At 38.1% G+C, this 22,298-nt stretch overlaps 1 protein-coding gene across 1 annotated transcript in view; it reads right to left on the bottom strand.

The window, feature by feature from the left end:
* LOC127627230 (protocadherin-15-like) overlaps positions 1 to 22,298 on the bottom strand; it is a 505,252-nt gene that overhangs the window by 414,623 nt on the left and 68,331 nt on the right. The window contains exon 2 of the mRNA XM_052103574.1: positions 19,250 to 19,340. Coding sequence (XP_051959534.1) covers positions 19,250 to 19,340 — 91 coding nt within the window. The remainder of the gene's footprint in view (positions 1 to 19,249; positions 19,341 to 22,298) is intronic.

The raw sequence follows: 22,298 nt of genomic DNA, 5'->3' as shown, positions 1-22,298 counted from the left end.
TGACAGAGGTCAGACGAGAATGGCCAGACTGGTCAAAGCTGACAGGAGGGTGACGTAACTCGAATAAACACGTTACAACAGTACTATGCAGAAAAGCATTTCTGAACACACAGGATGTGCTGCAGCAGCAGAAGACCCCTCCGGGTACCACTATTGACAAACTGGACCATAGATGATTGGAAAAGCAACATCTGGTCTGACAAATCTGGATTTCTGATGAGGAGTACAAATGGAAGGCCCACTGCAGCCTCAGTTTTCTGTTCTTGGCTGACAGAAGTGGAACCCAGCGTGGTCTTCTGCAGTTGTCGCCCATCCATCTCAAGGTTCGATGTGTTGTGCATTCTGAGATGCTATTCTGCTCACTGCAAATGTACAGACCAGTTATCTGAGTTACCGTAGCCTATCTGTCAGCTCGAACCAGTCTGGCCATTCTCCATTGACCTCTCTCATCAACAAAGCATTTAATTTTTTGCACCATTTTCTTTACACTCTAGAGACTGTTGCATGTGAAACTCCCAGGAGATCAGCAGTTACAGAACTACACAAACAAGCCCATCTTGCACCAACAATCATGCTACGGTCTAAATCCCAGATATCAAATTTTTTCCCCATTCTAATGGTTGATGTGAACATTACATGAAGCTCCTGGCCCATATCTGCATGATTTTATACATTACAATGCTGCCAAATGATTGGCTGATTAGATAATTGCATTAATAAGTAGATAGAGGTGTACCTAATAAAGTGGCTAGTGGGACTGTCCTGAAGGTGTCTGACTTATGCAGACACCTTCAGGACAGTCGTAAAATTACACTTCAAACTATTTAAATACATAGATACCTTAATGCTGAAACAATAATATCAGGATATATTAGATAAATTAATTTTCATTTTAAAAAACAAGACTAGTAATAATAATAATGATAATAATAATAATTAAATGTATAAAATGGATACATAAATCGTCCATATCTTTTTGCTCATCATCCTACTGTCAAAATTTATGGTTGATCTGCTGGTGAGTCGCTCTGTTGTACCGTGCTTCCTGTTTCCCCACGTGTCTCTGTGTGTTTGTTTACAGGTGCCACATGCTCATCATCCTGATCATCGGCACCTGTTCCCCATTTCCCAGTCCACTTTATAAAGCCCTCGTATTTGCTGTCTTGTGCCAGATTGTCTTGTGACTCTTCCCAGTTACTAGTCTTGGTCTTCTGTCTCTGTCAGTCAGTCAGTCAGTCAGTCAGTCAGTCAGTCAGTCAGTCAGTTCTTGCTGTTTGTTCATGTGACAATTAATGACAGCTCTACAATGTCGGGAAACAGTCTTGACTAGCAAGTTAATTTCTCCAACGATGCATCGTACTATGTTCATTAAGCAGTGAGTTAACAGAAATTAAACTAAATTATCTCTATACGCCAATCGTTCACACATCTGAAAAAAGACTGTCAGAATTGTAAAAATGGGGGTGGTTACAGGGGTTGGAAGGGGGAAGGACAGGAGGGGTCAAGAGCAACTTCCAAAACATGCTCACAAAAGAGATGAATGAATATCACATGTGTGGAGATAAAAACAAAGATTTTCGGTGCACTTCGCTGTGTATCAGTCATACACAAAACAATAGATCACGCCAGTAACAATAACACCAGTAAACCATGTCGGCGTAAGTCCTATAAACTAACTCACAACGTAAAGAATAAAAAAAGAGAGCTGACATGACTTAGAATTTTCAGTTTTCATCATTGTCTTCTGTTTTTTTTTTAAACAAGCTGTTGTGTTATCTATTTGTCACACACACAGGAAAGATGCAATGGAATCAGCGCTCCATATAAACAACAATCATCTCATCATACACAGCTGCTTCATGTCTGCAGCCAAGAAACGTTCACGCTGTTCCAGTTATGAACTCTAGTCCATTCAGATGAGTGATTTCAATCTTATCCAGTCCATTATCAGGCACACAGAGAATAAGCAATGAAATCAGCGCTTCCTACAACAGCCACCCCTCATAAACAGTGTGGTTTAGAGTGTGAGTAGCACAACTCCAGGCAAGAAACCCGGTCCGGTTATAGACTGTGGTCCATTCTGACAAGAGATTTTGATCTCATCACAGAGTTTAGTGTAAATTCAGCTCTCACGTCTGTTTCGCAAGTGCTTTTGAAGTCTCGAGCCAGCCCTGAATAGCTGTTATGTCCACAAGCTTGAATTCTCTGCTGTGCCTGTAATACCAGCTCATGCATGAGGCAGCAGTGTGATTGGATGGAAGTGTTCCTTCTCACGAATAATGCAGAGAAATGCTCAGGATCTACTGAGTGACTCAAGATGGCACCGAGTATGGCTGCTGCGTTGCGAGCTCCGACACAGCACTGCAGTTTATTGTTTGTTTTGTTTACAGTTTTTAGTTTTTTTTGTCTTGGATGTTGTCTGCCTTATTGTATACGACAGACAAACGCTTTTGGACATTGGTTCTACAATTACACACCGTAAACAGGACTTCAAATTCCTCAATGCGACCCCCTGTTTACAAACACGCCAGCGGAGCCCTTTGTCTGGGTTGGCCGGCCGCGGAAACGCAGAAGGAAAAGGGGAAAAAGGGCCGGCGTTCTCATCAGAGTAAAATGTCACGCAACTCGACCCCGCTACCCAGTATACTACTGGCAAATGTTCAGTCTCTGGACAACAAGCTCTGCGAGCTGAGAGCACGGACCTCTTTACAACGAGACAGAAACCTGGCTGGCTGCGGAGATTCCAGACTCGGCCATCGAACCCGCAGGGTTCTCCGTGCACCGAGCGGACTGAGCGAAAGACCTCTCAGGTAAAAGCAGAGGTGGTGGTGTATGTTTTATGATCAACAAATCATGGTGTGATCAGAGGAACGTACATTTTATCAAGTCTTTCTGCTCCCCTAATCAGGAATATCTCATGCTTCTGTGTCGACCATTACGGCTAACGAGGGAATTCACAGCGGTCATTATCACAGCTGTGTACATCCCCCCACAAGCCGACACAGATCGGGTACTCAAGGAACTGTACGGGAGTATAAGTGAGCAGGAGGCCGCGTTCACTGTTACTGGGGACTTTAACAAAGCTAATTTTAATACAATCGCACCAAAATACCACCAACACATCAGCTTCAAAACACGAGGGTACCGGGTTTTGGACCATTGCTATTCTCCTTTCCGGGATGGCTACAAATCTCTCCCCCACCCACCATTTGGCAAATCAGACCACTCTTCTGTTCTGCTTCTGCCCGCTTACAGCCAAAAACTGAAACGGGAAGCACCCACCCTCAGAATGATCCAGTGCTGGTCGAACCAATCAGACTCTGCGCTACAAGACTGTTTTGATCACGCAGACTGGAAGATGTTCCGGTCCGCCTTTGATGACGACATCGAGGCTTACACTGATAGCATAACGTGTTTCATCAGGAAGTGCGTAGAGGACGTTGTGCCAACAAAAACAATACGGATCTACCCCAACCAGAAACCATGGGTTAACGGCGATGTCCACGTGGCACTTAATGTGTAGACCTCCGCTTTTAATTCCGGGAACATGGAGGAGCATAAACAAGCCAGTTATTTCCTCGGTAACTATCAGTGCAGCCAAATGCCAATGCAGGCAAAAAATTGAAGGACAGTTCAACACCACTGACTCTAGAAGTATGTGGCAGGGAATTAACATCATCACGGACTACAAAGGAAATAAAAACTTTGCTGTGAACACCACTGCCTCTCTTCCGGATGAGCTTAATACATTTTATGCTCGTTACAAGGACAATAACACCGCCCTCGCGGAGAGAGCACTCGCGGCTGACGCTATAGATGATGGTTCACTCTCCGTCTCTTTTGAGGATGTAACCCGATCCTTCCGACGGGTGAACATCCGTAAAGTCGCGGGTCCAGACAGCATTCCGGGCCGCATCATCGGAGCGTGCGCAAACCAACTGGCTGGTGTATTTACAGACATTTTTAACCTGTCCCTCTCCCTGTCTGTAGTCCCCACATGCTTCAAAACGTCAACCATTCTGCCTGTACCGAAGCAAGCCAAAATCACTTGCTTAAATGACTGGCGTCCTGTTGCTCTGACCCCCATCATCAGCAAAAAATGCTTTGAGAGGCTAATCAGAGATCACATCTGCTCTGTGCTGCCCACGTCTTTGGACCTATTGCAGTTTGCCTACCGCAACCGCTCAACTGATGATGCCATTGCATCTACAATACACACTGCTCTCTCCCACCTGGAAAAACGTATGTGAGAATGCTGTTTGTAGACCATAGCTCAGCATTCAACACTAGAGGTCGACCAATTAATCTGAGTTTTTGCATTTTTTAACATAATCAACCATCGGCCAATATCCAATATCCAAGGCGCATCTGTGGGCAGCCTAGTGTTGTTGTGGAACACGTGTTCGACGCACGCTGCCCCTAGAATCATTTTCCAGCAGAGTGAGCAGACCTCATCCAGTGCCTAAGGAAGGAGCTAAGTTCCTTGGAAAAAACAGTAAGGATTAAATTTGTATAACTCCTTTATATTTAATTAAAAACTTTTGATATGTTACTGCCAACTTCAAGAAAAAACGCAACAAAACTTTGGATATTGATAGCGTAGTTATGTTGCATTATCACAGCAGAAGGGTTGCTATCATGTCACAATAAGTAAGCAAGAATTTTGCAATTACAGACAGTGAATCTGATACTTTTTGTGTGTCTTATATTTGAGAGGGTTGTCACTCAATGCAGAGAAATAAGTAATAAAAAGATACCAACGCACTATAGGCTATTGAAGGACTGGCTTTGGTAAGCTCGGACGTTATCGATTCTGCTGTCGGTACTGGAGAAATTAAGAAAATACATTTATTATTGCTATAAAGAGAAAGTTATTTTATCTCGCCAGCCATTTCTATGTATAATAATATGAAACCATTTGTCTGTGATGCAATTTAGCTATTCGTGAGAGAGAGAGAGATCTCTCTCACGCGGTGCAACAGCGAGCACAACACGAGCCCTGCTTAATGAGTGACAGAACTAAACATTCAAACATAGCCTGGTTTAGATATGTGATTATTAGTCTGATTTTATTTTAGATTTCGCCTTCCAAAGATTATAAAAAGAATATTTATACATAAGCCGCATTCTGTCTAGCACAACTTCCGACTGGCTTGGAGATTCACTTAAACACAGCTTATGTCTTAAATGGACGTAGTTATGGAAATAGTTGGTAGAAAATATGGCGCATCAGGAGCCTATTAGACTCGGTCTTAAAGGGGAAGCTGTCTAATAAACATGATGACGATTGAGCCATTACTGCGAATCAAACAACAAAAGGCAAAGAGAAAATCACTTACAGCTCTTGAATGAATAACTTCTGCATTAATAAGCATTAAACTATCTATGATAAACTATGCAGTGTTATTTTACAATTGATTACTTTATTAGATTTCTTTTTAGACCACACCTGAACAGTAATGTTAGTACACCTTCCTGAAATTAAATCACTGTGCCTATATAACGTTTATCTTTGTGTAATTGTTTATCTTTGTTGCTTCGTGTCTCGGAGCAGTTTGTAACACCTGCTTTGTTTATTTAATATATTTGTTATACATTATTAATACAATATGTTTTTACATTATACATTTTTAATTTAAGTGTACAAGTGCAGATTGGTCAAGTGTTCAATAAATGTATTTGTATCTTAAGTAATTATTTGTGTTACATTCATACTTTCAAATAAAAGGTTCAAATAAGAGGTTAAAAACAAGCACATATCGGCCAAATATCGGCCAAAATAAATTGGCAGCATTAATCGGCCGACCCGGATTTCAAAAGATCGGCATCGGCATTGGCCTGAAAAACCAATATCGGTCGACCTCTATTCAACACCATAGTGCCTTCCAAGCTTGATGAGAAACTCCGGGCACTGGGCTTAAACAGCTCGCTGTGCAGCTGGATCCTGGACTTCCTGTCAGGCAGATGCCAGGTGGTTAGAATGGGCAGCAACATCTCCTCATCACTGACCCTCAACATTGGAGCCCCGCAGGGCTGTGTTCTCAGCCCACTCCTGTATTCCCTGTACACACATGATTGTGTGGCAACACATAGCTCCAATGCTATCTTTAAGTTTGCTGACGATACGACGGTGGTAGGTCTGATCACTGACAATGATGAAACCTACAGAGAGGAGGTGCACACTCTGACACACTGGTGTCAGGAGCACAACCTCTCCCTCAACGTCAGTAAAACCAAGGAGCTTGTGATGGACGTCCGGAAGAAAGACAGAGAACACAGCCCCATCACCATTAATGGAGCACCGGTGGAGAGAATCAGCAGTTTCAAGTTCCTCGGTGTCCACATCACTGAAGAACTCACATGGTCCGTCCACACTAAGGCCGTTGTGAAGAAGGCTCACCAGCGCCTCTCCTTACTGAGATGGCTGAGGAAGTTTGGAATGTACCACCACATCATCACACGGTTCTACACCAGTAGTGTAGAGAGCATCCTAACTGGCTGCATCACCGACTGGTACGGCAATAGCACCGCCCACAACCGCAAAGCCCTGCAAAGGGTGGTGCGAACTGCCAGACACATCCTCGGAGGTGAGCTTCCCTCCCTCCAGGACATATATAACAGGCGGTGTGTGAAAAAAGCTTGGAGGATCAGAGACTCCAGCCACCAGAGTCATGGGCAGCTATGACTGCTACCATCAGGCAGGCGGTATCGCAGCATTAGGACCCGCACCAGCCGACTACATGACAGCTTCTTCCCCCAAGCAATCAGACTTTTGAACATTTGATCTCTCACGATCAATAATCAGCACTGCACTTTATTAATCTTATATCTCACACTGAACTGTCAAATATATTCTCCTCAATACAACTATTGTATATATATATATTTTTATATACTCTATATACTCTAAAAATATTTAATTTTTTATTGTATGTGTATTCTATATTGTGTATATTGTTTCATTGTATATTATTATTGTGTTGTTTAAGTATGTGTACATTTGACGTGTACACAAGACTTTCACCTGCTGTTGCACTTGTGTACATGGTAGTGTGACAATAAAGTGATTTGATTTGATTTGAAATGCATACTTTCCTACCAATCATAGTAACTAATTTACACAGTTACACATAAACCTCACTTTTGTGACATTGCTTTGACTTTCAGGTTTAAACCAGAAGAAAGAAATGGCTCAACAAATTGAAAAAAATTATAAAAATAACTACTTCCACTTAGCAAAATACATAATAAGTGCTATCATTGTTTTTGCCAAAAGCGGCTGATTTAATGGGGTGCACAAACTTCTGTTCTAGCTAGTTAGTTGTAAGAGCAAGAATAGCTGCCGGTACTGTGATACATTTTCGCCTCAAGCACCATATGCCACCAAATGCACATACGTTTTGATATCCACTGAGAAGCAGTTTTGATTGCTTCAATAAAGTTATAAATGTGAGCAAGTTTTAAACCTGCTCTGTTCGTGTAAAAAGCAAAAATCATACCGCGGGGCTAACACTTGCCAAATTTTTTGTGCTATTTGTAGGTTATATTTATCCGTATATCTGAGTATTTAATTTTTCATCCTAGTGAAATCACACCGGTTTGATAGTACATGCGAAAAGTTGGTACAAGCTTTTTAGTCATTACCGCAACACTGACAAAAGTCAGTTTTTCATAAATTTCACAGTGTAATAATACATTTAGCTGAGCACATGGAGAAAACAGAAAGTTTGAAAGATGGAATATAAGATTGAAAATGTCAAGGTAACTATACTTCCATTGAGGGAGTTTTAATTTTTGGTCATTACCACAAAACAATTATTTCCCTCTCATGTTCATGGGATTTAGAGGACAAAAGTATGATAACATTATGATGCAATAAATAATTATGATGACTACAATTCAGACAAACAGCTTTAGCTATTCAGCTAGCGGTTAAAACAATCAGTTTTTTCACAAAACGTTCAAGATTGTAATTTCCACAAAATGTCTCGGGGGGGGTCCATGTCAACACTGCAGCACATCACGCCTTCTCCAATGGAACACATACATTACAGCTGAGGTCAAAGATCTGAACTTCTACCTTCTAAGTGGAATGGATGTCTCCACAGGGAGCAATCCAGCACTGTCTGCTGATCAGCATTTTTCACATTTCCTATACATCAGTCTGCCCTTGTGCTCGAGTCAAAACTGTACTTGGCAGGAAATATGTGAAGATAGGCATATTCTACTAAAATTTTCAATCAAGAAAATATTGTTTAGAAATGGAGCAGTTCTATTTATTTATTTTGTAAAATATTTAAAATAATTTTTATACCATTTTTCCTGCCAGTGCAACTAAATTGTGTAAGAGGTCGCACTGTTGAGACTTCAAAGTTGGCTTACTATCTTCCAATCTATAACCAGTAGCTTTCTGTTGGGTATAAGAAATGTTATATGGAAAATGTTCCAAAAGAGGAACAAAACACACTACACACTATACCGCATCAATTGTCAACACAGCTCAAAGACAGAGCAGCACGAATACCAGATCACATATCACCCAAGCAACCACTTAGAACAATTAATTAACCACATAGCATATACTCAAAACAACTGACTAGCAACTTATTGGCAACCTTGCATAACACATTAACAACTGTTAAGCAGCACCCAAGCAACCACCCAAAACAGCTTAATAACTACCTAGCAATCACTCAGAATATCTACAGCAATGGCATAGCAATACCCTAAAGACTGCTTAGCAACAACTAAGACACACCTTAGCAACAGTTTAGTAACAACCTAGCAATGACATAGAAACCACTTAGCAAGCACCCAGTGTTCCACTGGTTTTGTGATTGGCTCATGTTGGTAGCTGAAGTGATCCTTGGTCGTTTAGAGTGTGATATCCAGTTTTTGTTTGTATCGGTTTACATAGTCGGTAAGTGTGTGATACCTACTATTTTAGATTCTGTTCATATTTTAGAAGTGGTGTAGTGTAATCCAGCCTAAAAACATTTCTCTTCATAGGAGCGGATGAAGAAATTGCCGACTGCTAAAATGACTAACTGCATCTTAGAGTTTAATGGCATTTTGGTGCTATGGTCAATGGCAATGGTTGAAAACAGAAGAAAAAAAAAAACAGAAACTGTTGCATGTGTTGCAATAGCAGATGTGGAACATTTACCAGTAAATGCAATCAAACAATTTTTCTACACTACAATGTAGCCTATATTAAAATGTTTTATGGTAGATCTTACTATAATAATATTATGAAAGAGTATATCTTATTCCGTAGAAGTGTGATCACATTTGTTGAGCAAACGGTTCTGTCACTCAGAACATTGAGATGGACACCAGAAAAGTGGGTTATTGTGAGAATGTGGCTTACTGTGAGAAAGCTGGGTAACCGTTTAAATGTAGTGGATAAGCGGTGTACACTTTACTTTCATATACCGTAATTTCCGGACTATTGAGCGCACCTGAATATAAGCCGCACCCACTGATTTTAAAATAAAATATTATTTTGAACATAAATAAGCCGCACCTGTCTATAAGCGCAGGTGCCTACCGGTACATTGAAACAAATGAACTTTACTCAGGCTTTAACGAAACACGGTGTGGCAGCGGGGCGTGGTCAAGCGCCCGTCCGGGAGAGAAAAGTGGTAAGGCGCTTACACCTGAGCTAAATTATGTCCAACACCGGTGTCTAATTTCAGTAAGCATGGGGAGAGCGGCATAAAAGGCAGCAGCCACAGAGCTGAGAGAGTGACACACGTCAGTCTAGTGTTGGCGCATAGAAGAATTGAGAAACTTTATAAAATTGATTGTAAACATTGCTGTGGCCATTAAAAGCCTTACCTGGAACGTCAAGTGCCCTGCTGAAAACTGTCACACTGGTGCCCGTGTGACAGTTTTCCCAAGAAGGACACGTGAAGCAGGGCACTTGAAATTAGACACCGGTGTTAGACATAATTTAGCGCAGGTGTAAGCGCCCTTACAGCTTTTCTCTCCCGGATGGGTGCTTGACCACGCCCCCGCTGCCACACACGGCTTGTAACAAAACATTTGCAGTAAACAGTAGCCTACCAAGAAAGTCATTGGTCACTATCTTCCTCGTCCTGTGCACTGAAACCACTGAAGTCATCTCCTTCGGTGTCGGAGTTGAATAGCCTCAGAATAGCCTCAGATTTAGTTGTTTTTGCACTGAGTCAATTCCTCACGCTGCTGTTTCCAATGTCTCCCATGCAGCAGCTCTATTTCCTTTTCCAACAGCCAGATCAATCGCCTTCAACTTGAAAGCAGCATCATATGCATTTCTCCATGTCTTTGCCATGGTGAGGGTGACAAAATTACTACCGTAATCAGAATGTTTGAGCACGCTCGATTTAATCTAAACAGTAAACAAAAAAAGTTGTTTTGACCTTAACCCGTTCGGCAATTTCATTGGTCTAATGAAAGCTTCACACCACAAACTGAGCACGTCACAGAATGTTTTTTTTTTATTTTTTATAAAATTTGAAAGCGGGAAAAATCCATATATTAGCCGCGTCATTATATAAGCCGCGAGTTTCAAAGCGTGGGAAAAAAGTTGCGGCTTATAGTCCGGAAATTACGGTATGTGCAGCTCATCATAAAGTGCCCCCGTAGCAATGTAATCCCTGCGACGCTTCTGAAAACAACAAACATGGCATCCAAGAAAGACTTTGCTAGCAGAGGTAAGGGACATTCCATCATTTAAACTGGTGTGTTTATAAATGAGAAGTGTTTACTGAGCATGTGGATATGCTTGTTTTTCTCAACGAAAACATGACATGAGATACAATATAAACATGATAACAATTATATGGCGAGTGTTCATACTCGTCCTGTACATTAAGTGTGTCAGTCTACTTCATTAGAGGTTTCTTTTTCTTAGCTTTGCGTGAGCTTTAATGTTTTAATTCTATTCTTTTTTTGTTTTCACACATTGCTTGTTAATATATATATATATATATATATATATATATATATATATATATATATATATATAAACATTTATAACATTTTTTATGGTGTTGCAACAGTTAAACCGTTTAAACAATAATTTTACAACATCTCTTTCTCATTAATTACCTTCATTTAAATAATAGAATATATGAATATTTTTATTTTTGTATGAGCTTAAATATTCGAATACCAAATTATTGATGAACGCAAATCCCTACTTTACACCTTAGAAACAGACAACCAACTTCTTAGCAACCTCACAGAACACATTAGCAACTGTTTAGCAGCACCCTGGCACTAACAAAACCTGTGAAACCGTATTGCAAGACACATATATTTGTTTTCAAAATTATGCAATTCGACAAGTCTTAAATAAGCCTTATATTTATCTCAAAGAACCCAAACCTGTTGAAAAAAATGCTTAGATTATTTTAAACTGGTTTTCTGGTTTTAGCTGGTTTTAAGATGTATAAACTGGCCTGACCATCAGAAAAGTATCCCCCTAAGACCATCCAAAAGAGATCAGTTAAGACCATAAAACCATCTTAGGACAGTTTTAGGTGTTTTTCTTTTTCAACTGGAAAGTATTCAGACCTTCACACTTCAAAATAACCTTCAACCTTTTTAACTTTTAGAAAAGGTCAAGCCAACATGCAAAAGTTGATCATGATAAACTTTCCTTGTTTAGTTTGAATTAAAATTGTTTGGGATTTGCACACATACAATAATGGGCTGGTTTATCCTCATTATGTATCTCATAGCTTTAAACCACAAGCCAATTTTAATTTAAAGCCTCTATATGAGGACTGACCTCTTTTAAATGGAAATCTGTTTTTTTTTTTTTTTTATCATCAAAACCAATGGGGTCTGTAGCATATTCAACAGCTCTGACCAGATAAATATAAGTATGTTGACTCACACCATGTGCTGTCTCTGAAGGAAACATTATTGCAATTCTAATGACCACTGAAATGTTTAGAGATAAAGCATTTCTGAACTGTGGAATCATACAGCCTGATGAAAAATGGATGAGATTATATTTATTGGAATGAATCTCAGGCCTTGTCTCTAGTTAGCATTCAGTGGACATTGCGCCTTGTCTGACCTACTCTGGCTCAATCGTGTCCCTGAACAAAGCGGGCGCATCTGAATCTTCAGGGGCCATGGAGAGCTACAGTATTGTTTGTTCCCTGAACTCTAGTGGTCCTAGTTCAAGTGAGAATGAAGCACATGTGGCCATTTGTTCCAATTGTTTCACAGGATTTGACTGAATTGGAATTCAAAGGTTTTGCGACAAAACAAATAAATTAAATAAAAAAAATAGATATACCTCAAAATTATGTTGTCTCATATTTGATACATGGATTTCAAAGGGTTTTTTCCAATAAAATAATATACAAAAGTTTAACCAAGTTGCTTATATTCAGCAAATAATTATTTTAAACATCAGTAACAATATAATCATTTCTGTCACTTTTACTTTATTAAAAAAAGTTGTCATTTATCCCAACATAAGAGTAATTTTTAGCACAAGTCTGCCACCATTTTAAATGGATCGATATAAACATTGAAACCACTTTTTTTTTACAAATAACCACTAGATGGTGCATTAAACATGGTAAACATACATACCATCAGTTGTTTGGCTTGTCAGCTTGAACAGAGAGTGAAATGTTGTGTATCATATTGGATATACATAGCAATATTGGGTTAAACTAAAGTTCAATACTGTCAAAACAATTTATTTTAAAAGTACAAGTAAGAGTACATTATAATATAGATCACCTCAAAACCAACAGATATAGACTAAAAGCCACAAAACTATGTTTGATTTCATGAGGTCTTTAAAAGTTACACTTTTTTTATTTTAATTCCACCTTAACTCTACTTCTGTAAATTAAAATTACAATTCTTCATGCTACCCTTTACCTCAAATTCTATTCAATTTCAGGGTCCCCACCTGACTACCAAAGGCATTTTCTATTCAACCCTGATTTTTACACACATATGGGAAGTTTCAGCACTTCATTTCAAGTACGCAGGGGGTAAGCATCCTCCCAAGAACAAGCATATTCTAATATAATTAAATCTCATTCACTTAGTGGACACCAAATCTTGGCAGCCAAATGAGTAACTATAAGAGATCATTTATGAGACAAAGCCAGAGAGAAGAAAAGGAAGCTCTCAGAATAACAGGATCACTATGAATGATTCTAGCTGTTGGTTTTACCTGATTGCATAGCTGCCCCAAACTAAATGAGTTTCACTGTCTTCTGGAATGCAATAGCTGTAAGATCTATGCCAGCTCTAGATCTTACCTAGATCTAGAGCTGAACGCCAGGATGCGCTTCTGCGTTAGCATCTTGAATGGAAGCCTGTGTAAGGATCTGTTCAAAGTATGCAGATCCAGAATTGGACGCAGCCCACCCACTCTCTTGGGCACGATAATATAAGGGCTGTAAAAGCCCTTATGCATCTCAGCCAGAGGGATGGGCTCTATTGCTCCTTTCGCCAGAAGGGTAGCAACCACCGCCCGAAGGACCGAGGCATCCTCACTTCGCATCGAGGTGAATAGGATGCCACTGAACCTGGGCAGGCATCTGGTAAACTGAATCGCGTAGCCAAGACAAATCATCTAGATAAGCCATTGCGACAGGCTGGAGAGCGCTAACCAGAATCTCAGCCTCTGCGCTAATGGCAACAGAGGAATGACAATTTTATAGTGCCAGGGGTGGGTGGTTCCTGGTGAGGCAGAGCTGACGCCCTGCCGGGAAGACCGTCCGGGATGCGCTTCTGCATTAACATCTTGAACGGAAGCCTGTGTAAGGCCCTGTTCAAACTACGCAGATCCAGAATTGGACACAGCCCACCCACTCTCTCAGCAACCTCCTCCCTGGGTCGCCTGTCTCAGGGCCACTTCGAAGCCCGTCAGGGGTTCTTAGCAGCCGGCTGACAGGCAGGCGGTGCCATCTTCCTGTGGGAGGATCTTCTTTTCTGAGGCCGGTGTGTGGGCTCTGATGGTGGGGGAGCCGAGGCCGTTTGATGTTTGATGGCCTCGTACTGAGCTCTACAGAGCAGATTTTATAATTTATAATGTTGCATAATATTTGAGAGCAGTGTTTTGATGAGAAAAGATGTTCAGATTTCATACAATGTCATAATCTGACAAAGACCATTATATATTGTGAACGTGAAGCACAAGTTAACATGGTGTTAACATTGTTTGATAATGTGCACCATTCTACACCATATAAACAAACCTAACAGCCGCCTAACAGCTCAAACTAATAACGCTGTGTTAATTTGCGTTGACCATATTTTTTTTTAACCAGATCGAATCTCCTGCCTCAGTACGTTTTTGGTTTTGTTTTGCGTCATTCTGCCGTTCAAGCTAATTATACCACTTATTTTTTTCTGTACAAAGATGCCAACATTATGTAATAATTGTATTCAGAACTCAGCCCCAATTAAACCATAAAACCTGAAAATCACGTAGAGGGAACCCATACAATAATGTTCCATTTTTATATTCCAATAATATTGTGAACTACACTCATGCTATTGTACACTACTGTATAATGTTATTAAGTTGAATAATAAACTTAATCATGTAATAAAATAAACATAATCATGTAATAATGAACACTGCCGCCCTATGCGACTGTCTCGACAATGTTTTTACCTTTAAAAATTTTTTTGGGTGACATAAATAAGTGAAATACCATTTAAAAAATACATACAGTATAATATGAACAAATGACCCACAATGATCTTATAGGACACAGTGTCAGTAGCAGGCAAAGGGCAAAATGGCTTTTTGTGAATCTGCTGAGTGTAATTTACTTTCTACATGTATCCAAAAAGGCAATAAGATAAGTAAAGTTGGTCTCAAACCCGCGATCAGCAGGAAAAGACAGTATCAGTTGACACAAACACCCATCAGTCCAAATGTGATTTTCAAAGAACACCAACTGCTGTAACTTTAAAGAATACTATTTAAACATAACAAAATAAACACACACACACACACACACACAGTTACTTAAATTTTGTATTTAAATACGTAATCCCATTACATGTATTCCATTACTCCCCAACCCTGCTTATGTGTCAGTTGCTAATAAAGGTGCAAGTGATTTAGAAGCACACATTAGCTCTGCAAAGCATAAAGGGTCATCAAAAGGTGAAAGTTAATCAGGTAAATTAATGGACTACTTTTTGTGACCAGGTAAAATCACATTCACAAATCACATGGCTTCATTTTCCCTGGCCATTCAAAATGATAGTAATAGTAAATGAAGGTACACTCATGGCAAGTATTTTATTTTAGTACATGGACATTCAAAAAGCATGTTGGAAATTTTTATTTATTTATATATATTTATGTTATGCTAATAGATTTTCTTTACTGTATTAAAGTTTGCATTCCTAGTAACACCGTTTTAACCCTATTATTCCACCCCACCCCACCGGCAAAAAACAAATAAGTGCAAAAAAAAAAAAAAAAAAAAAAGAAAAAAAAGTGTCCTCTTTTTGGAAAATCAGAATATGGTCACCTTAGCTAATAGATTTCCTGCAGACTCACTCATAGTTCAACATCTGTGAGTTCAACATCTGTACAGAACAATCACACATGAAAAACACAAGATGACGCTTTGATGATGTAAGATTTCATCCAGTTTGTAAGTTTCATTCTACTGACTTTCCTTTTAAATAATCTCAGGTTTAATTCCATATATTCTGAATTTTATCCCATATATTCTGACTTCATTCCATATACGCAAACATCATATTATAATAAATATAATTATTTCCTATTAAATATTTTCAAGTTTCATTCCATATATTCAGAGTTTCGTTTGGTATATTGCAGATTTCATTTTATATATTCAGAGTTACATTCCATATACTCAAACTTCAAATTATAAATACAATAATTTCCTGAATTTCCATACCACAATATATATATGTGTGTGTGTGTGTGTGTGTGTGTGTGTGTGTGTGTGTGTGCATGTTTATTTTAGTCTGACTGTCGATTTTGTACATAAAAGGGAGTGATTAAAAGACATACAAACTGTCTACTAAAGAAAAAATATGTTGCAAATCATATATGCAGACAACATTCGGAAGAAATATAGGAATATTCCTAACATTAAAGGTGCTGTAAACAATTATAGATGGAATTTCTGGAATTTACACAAGCTGAGCTTTGGGATTAGCCAAGGCCCCTCTTTTCAAAACCCAGCACTCCAAAGATAACAAATTAGCTTTATTAAGCCAATATATATATATATATATACACCAAGCAGAAGCAGTTGTCAAAAACAACAGCAGCAAAATAGTGCCCTCAACTGACAACTGGTATGAACAACATGTCATAAAGTGGCATTAGGCCTCAATAATTTACTGCAACTTCAATACTATGAGAACACAAAAAATTATTGACAGGCAGAAAGCGTCAGAGACCCCGGCCCAGAAACACATTTGTGTTTGCTATCTCAGTGAGATATCTCAGGACACTTTTTTCAGTGATATCCTTTAGGGAGTAGGAAACATTTTAGCACACCTTTCCATGAAATAAACTGCTTACTGCACCTTTAAGCCACCAAAAGGAATATATTAAGAACCATGATGTGTGTTCATCACATTGTGGGACAGACAAGATATAATGGCTCATCTTGCAAAACACTGTAAGATTCAAGGTTAAAAGCTAAATAAATACTACTGTCATAAGGACAAAAATATAGATTTAAAAAATAATACAAAGTACAAAGTACCATTTCATGGACCATAAGAAATATTCATGGATAAGAAATATTTAAAATAAAAACGTTTTTTGGACCTAGGTTATACACTAGGTTATACACAAAAATTATTTTTTTTTTGTATTAAACTATCCAAGAATGAAATGGAGACTGTTCCGATAAAAATAAAATAAAGATTACTGGTACTAAGTTGAACACTAATTTAAAGAGCCTTTTTCAAATCTTTGTAGGAGAGGGATCAATATATAGAGTTTTTCTGTTTTCACATCCATCTACTACATCAATAAAACACTAGGAACCGGATAAATATGCAACAAGGAGGAAACTTCAAGGTGAATTCCAGTGGTTTTCCTGCGCCATTGACGAGCGAGTGAGAAAAGAATGGAGCCGAATTTAGACGGACTGCAGACACACTGTGAAAGTTTCTGCCATCACAATCTGCATGAAATTATTATCCGTCTTACTGTCATAGCAAAGTCATTATAGCGTATGCAGAGGAGAACGTTTTCTACTAGTAATGTATATTCAACAACAAATATGGTCAAGACAGAAAACACCTTAACAATTAATATATTAGAATCATATGAATCCATAAAAGTTTCTGGCATGTTTCCTGTTTTAATAACAGTGGCACAAAATTGTACAAAGTTCTCGTTAAAAACTCTGATTATGACATACTTTATTAATGAACATTAAGTCTCTGTTACAAAACCCAGTGGCCTAGCTGTCTTACAAGGCCACATCCAAAGTTTCATGATGGCATCTCATGAGTGACCGATTTGGAATGCTCTACATAGGCATCAACTCATTTAATAGAGCTTCTTATGTACAGCACACAGGAAAATAGACTCATAATAATACACAACAGTGCCCACCTGCTTTTTCAGCCATCTTAGATCCTGACGTATTTTTCCCTTTTATTTATTTATATATATATATATATATATATATATTTTTTTTTTTTTTTTTTTTATATTATTTTTATAGGAATTAGGTGAAAATACAAATAAATGTTACCAATTTACAATTAATGTAATTTGAATGTAATTGCACTGAGTCATTTTACTTGTGCATAAACATATAACTGAAGCATATAACTTCGAAAAGTGTGCAAATGACGCTTTAAAAAAAATCATAATCAGTATCAGCCAATCTTAGTGTTAAAAAAAAATTGGTGATCAAATCGGCCTCAAATTTATAATTTATTTCTAAAAGGTATTTCATAAAATAGTTCAAAGCCATGAATCAAACCAACCTTCAATGTGAACCTTCACAACCGTTTCAATGTGAATCAAAAGCTAAAAAGTACTTGAAAATAAGACAAAATGATAAAGGTACAAGAACATATACTTCACGTCTTTACATTTAAATTCAATAGTTCACCCAAAAATGAATATATATTATAATTATATATATTAATAGTTATTTAATCATTATATATTGAATTATTGTTCTTTGAGGGGCTTTCTCAGCAAATATGTATGTATGCATGAGATTAATTTTGATTAATTTGATTAATTAATTAACATAACGTAATTCATTTGATTAAAATATGTAGAAACTTACAGCCTTAATATTTAAATTATACTGCAAAAATATGAAGATATTTGCAAATACACTTTTGAGAGTGTAGTAAGACTGACTCAATTGCTACATTCACAGAGTGTTATGGGAGGGGGCGGTCGCATCAAACTTGTTTGACACACTTTGTTGGCCATGATTCTCAGATTGGTGGAGCGTTTCTCTTCAGGATCATGGGTTGTGTAGTTCTTCACCAGGAATTTTGCTATTAAAAACGATTCCTTAAAAGTAAATTAAGGCTGACTGGTGAATTCAACAGAAAATTAATTGGATTTTTACTTTCGGAACTCAACTTTATTGAGTTAATCACAGACATTATAAGTGGGGGAAGACGGTCCACTCTTTACACTAAATCATTACACTAAATATGGCAGCTCCAGTCTATTTTTAATTAGAATAAACTTTTGATATGTATGAATTATAAGTATATTTACAATTTACATTTCTGTCAGTTTGTCACTTCCCCGCAAAGATTTGTGTGCTCGTCGCAATGCATTTGACACAAAGGATACGGTATGTGTAAAGCTGCCGATGATTTTGGGCAAAAGCATGTATCTTAGTCCAAATAATCACTTTGCCTACTTTTTGGAAGAGCATTCGCATCTGGAGTGCACATACAATGCCATAAAATGCTGCATATGTAAGCAGCTCACAAGTTTTTAGAATATTTTAAAGCATTATACACTCACTCCCAACATGAAGGCTTTTCAAGAAGGTAGGCAGCATTTAAAAATACCATCCTTTGGACAAATTCTGAGGCAGCAGCACATGTTTCATTCAAGAGAAAGAAATCTCAGAATACCTTGAGCCTATGAGTTTAGAAAACACAAATGTAATCACAATTCAGGACCTTCAAACAGGAACATTGATGATATTTGCTGCAAGACAGACATTTTTCATCTGCAGTTCAGGCAACTTCATGAAGAAGGACTTACCTTCTGAATCTTGACATCTGCTGGCAGCAGTAAGCAGAAGAACGCCAATGCCTATTCCCAACCATTTAAAGAGCCACGACCTCTGGCGCATCTTCAAGCGTTACTGCATGCTAACCTGCAGATATAAAGATAAAGATTACAGCCTGCTCTGTAGAGGAAAAGCAACATAATGTTGAATCCTCCATTCCAGACATTTGAGTCATAAGTTAATAGGGTACTTATACATAACCTTAAATATGGTACAAAACAGAAGGATTTTGTTTTGTTTTTGGTTTCACTGAATGATCAGTGAAAGCGTGTGCCTAACCTTCTGGAAATGTTGACTGTCAACCACAGGAGGTCAAACGAAATATTATATGAGCTGTTTTATTTAACATTTAATTTGTATGAGACTTGCAATTTTTGAAACCCTGTTATGGTTGTGCCGGTGATGGCTGACCAACATCACGATGTAGAGCCACCATCGTGATGCCACGCCCCCTTTTGCGAGTCTTGCTAGTGTGACTCACTAATCCTAGTCTCTTCTATAGTTAACCTAAAAACTTTGCAGGGATTGCTCTGTAAATTAAATTGAGAATATAACTAATGCATATATGCTATTTTAAATACTGTAGTATATGCCAGAGATGTGACGTGTTAGTCTGTGAAAATACTGTGTCAGGCAGGCTACACAAATATTGATCTTGACATTGTTGGCTTCTTGTCTTTTTTTTACATGTCTTACACTGTACATTTAGATTAAAATATTTTATGTTGTAGGCTACAAGAAAATAGCCTTTATTAATTAAATATTAGTTACATTATATATTAATTAAATATTACTCATTGTCACATAGCTCTTGTATACACTGAAGCGGCAGTTTAAGATAAACCCAGACCAGTGAACGTCAAATAACTTTTGTCTGGTTAATACTTTTAAAGAAAAATTTCCTTGGCCATAAATCCATAATGTCAAATCAAATGAAAGAAACAAGGTGAATATGAATAATACACATTTATTAAAATATAGAAGAACAACAAATAAAGAACAAGAAAACGGGAACAACACTCAGACCGAAACTCGGCATTAACATTTCACTTATAATTAGCAGCACAATTAACTTCAGCACAGGCTACAAAATAAATTATGTTACTGAAATATTGTAAAGTGGTCATATGAACTACACAAATGAACGTTTAAAAAATAATATACAAAATCGAATAGCTCCGCAACGGATGGCGAAAAATGCATAAAGAAGTCTAATATCTTTCACCATAGACCATGTTTAAATTTCGATGTTTCTGGCCAGAAATACCAACATATTCACTTTATCTGGTTTTAATAAGCTGCGGATTGGAGTAACTACACTACCCGCTGTGCTGAAGACCCGCTCTGATGGAGTACTGGTAGCACATATGCACAGATATGTCTGTGCTAATCTTTCCACCAAGTCAGCAGGTCCTCTTCCCCATCAATGGCCATTTCCTGCAGGTGCATGGTCATTTCTGCCTCGACCTTTTGCTCATCAGTGAGCGTGGCTGTGGCTGCTCTCTTCGCAAGAAGGCTGCCCAAAGACGACTTTTTGTTTCTTAGAGCTAATATAGGCCAATTAAAAAGCCCGGATGAGTACTAATTTGTTGGGCTAGTAAAATAACGAAATTATAGTTTTTCAGTAGAAAAAAATATCTATGTAAAGAGATATATTAAAATAAAAAGTGCTTAAAAGTGCACAACTCTTCTTAAGTGGAAGAAATATTTTTCCCCTTACGTGCAACCTATTGGAAAGCTGGATGAGTCAGTTGGGATAGTAAAATAACGAAATTATAGTTTTTAAGTGGAAAATAGTATTTATGTAAAGAGATATATTAAAATAAAAAGTGCACAACTCTTCTTAAGTGAAAGCTAAAAAAAAATGCTTCACGTGTCGTGCAACCTACTGATAAAGCGCCGACGAGTCATTAGTTGGGTTAGTAAAATAACGAAATTATAATTTTTCATATAATTTTTGAAAATTATTTTTGGAAATAAATCCAAACAATGCATCGTTGATAGCTGCAAAACTGTCTCATCCCCAAAGAGGCAGCACTGAGCACTCACAGGAGAACAGAGCAACTAGTCTACATAGGCGAGTTGAGAGCTCAAAGACAAGGGCAAAAAAATGACAAGTTAGACAAACACATTTATTTCAGAATAAATATACAAATTGTGAGTATTTCTCATAACAATCTGCTGATAAATGCAGTGTTGTTGTTTAAATTACTTTAAAATAGTGCACTGCTCTATTAATAATCCTTGAATAAGTTTAGAGAAAAATGTTGTGGGTAGCATTTTTTTTTGGGGGGGGGGGGTAATAGTATCATATCGTGAGGCATCTACACTGTATCGTATCGTGAAATTTGTGCATCATTATATGCCTAATCCAAGTACACTGGCCAGCACAGAGTACATTCCTAGTGCACCACTTTGGACTAAGCGTGTGCATTTTTGATTTTCAGCTCATATCAGCGTGGATTGCTTGTGAACTTGTCATAATACGATTAAAGCTTTAAAAGGAACTGTAAATGAAGGATGGGGCAGTTAAAAAAATACTTGGACGTGATCGCAAAAACAGTAAGTCCATCTATCCATCGTCAACCGCTTATCCTGTGTACAGGGTCACGGGGGGCTGGAGCCTATCCCAGCTAACATTGGGCGAAAGGCGGCAAAAAAAGTAAGTAAACCGTTTAATTCATGAATATTTCAAATGTCATGACTGTTTGATAGTTTATGGTGCTGAGTGTTAACACCTGTGCTAGAGATTAACAGGTTAATATATTCGGGTACAATGTGTTGGATGTGTGTTATGTGTAAACCCTGAAATTTTGTTTGATAATGTTGAGGGGCTTGTTGGTTCTCTTCCAATTAAGTTTCAAATATGGCTGTATTTGAGGGTCTGCACAATGTTAGCCAATCATAACAGTGGGCATTTCAGACAGAGGACCAAAAACAGGGTGGAAAATGTTCATATATTACCAAATGTTGACTGTTTCGTCAAAAAAATAAAATAATCAGTGGACCTCAGGGAAGATA

This window comes from Xyrauchen texanus, chromosome 33 (genome assembly GCF_025860055.1).
Source record: "Xyrauchen texanus isolate HMW12.3.18 chromosome 33, RBS_HiC_50CHRs, whole genome shotgun sequence".
NCBI lineage: Eukaryota > Metazoa > Chordata > Actinopteri > Cypriniformes > Catostomidae > Xyrauchen > Xyrauchen texanus.
Note: the sequence above shows the minus strand (reverse complement) of the source record. Positions and strands in the feature narration are given on the sequence as shown.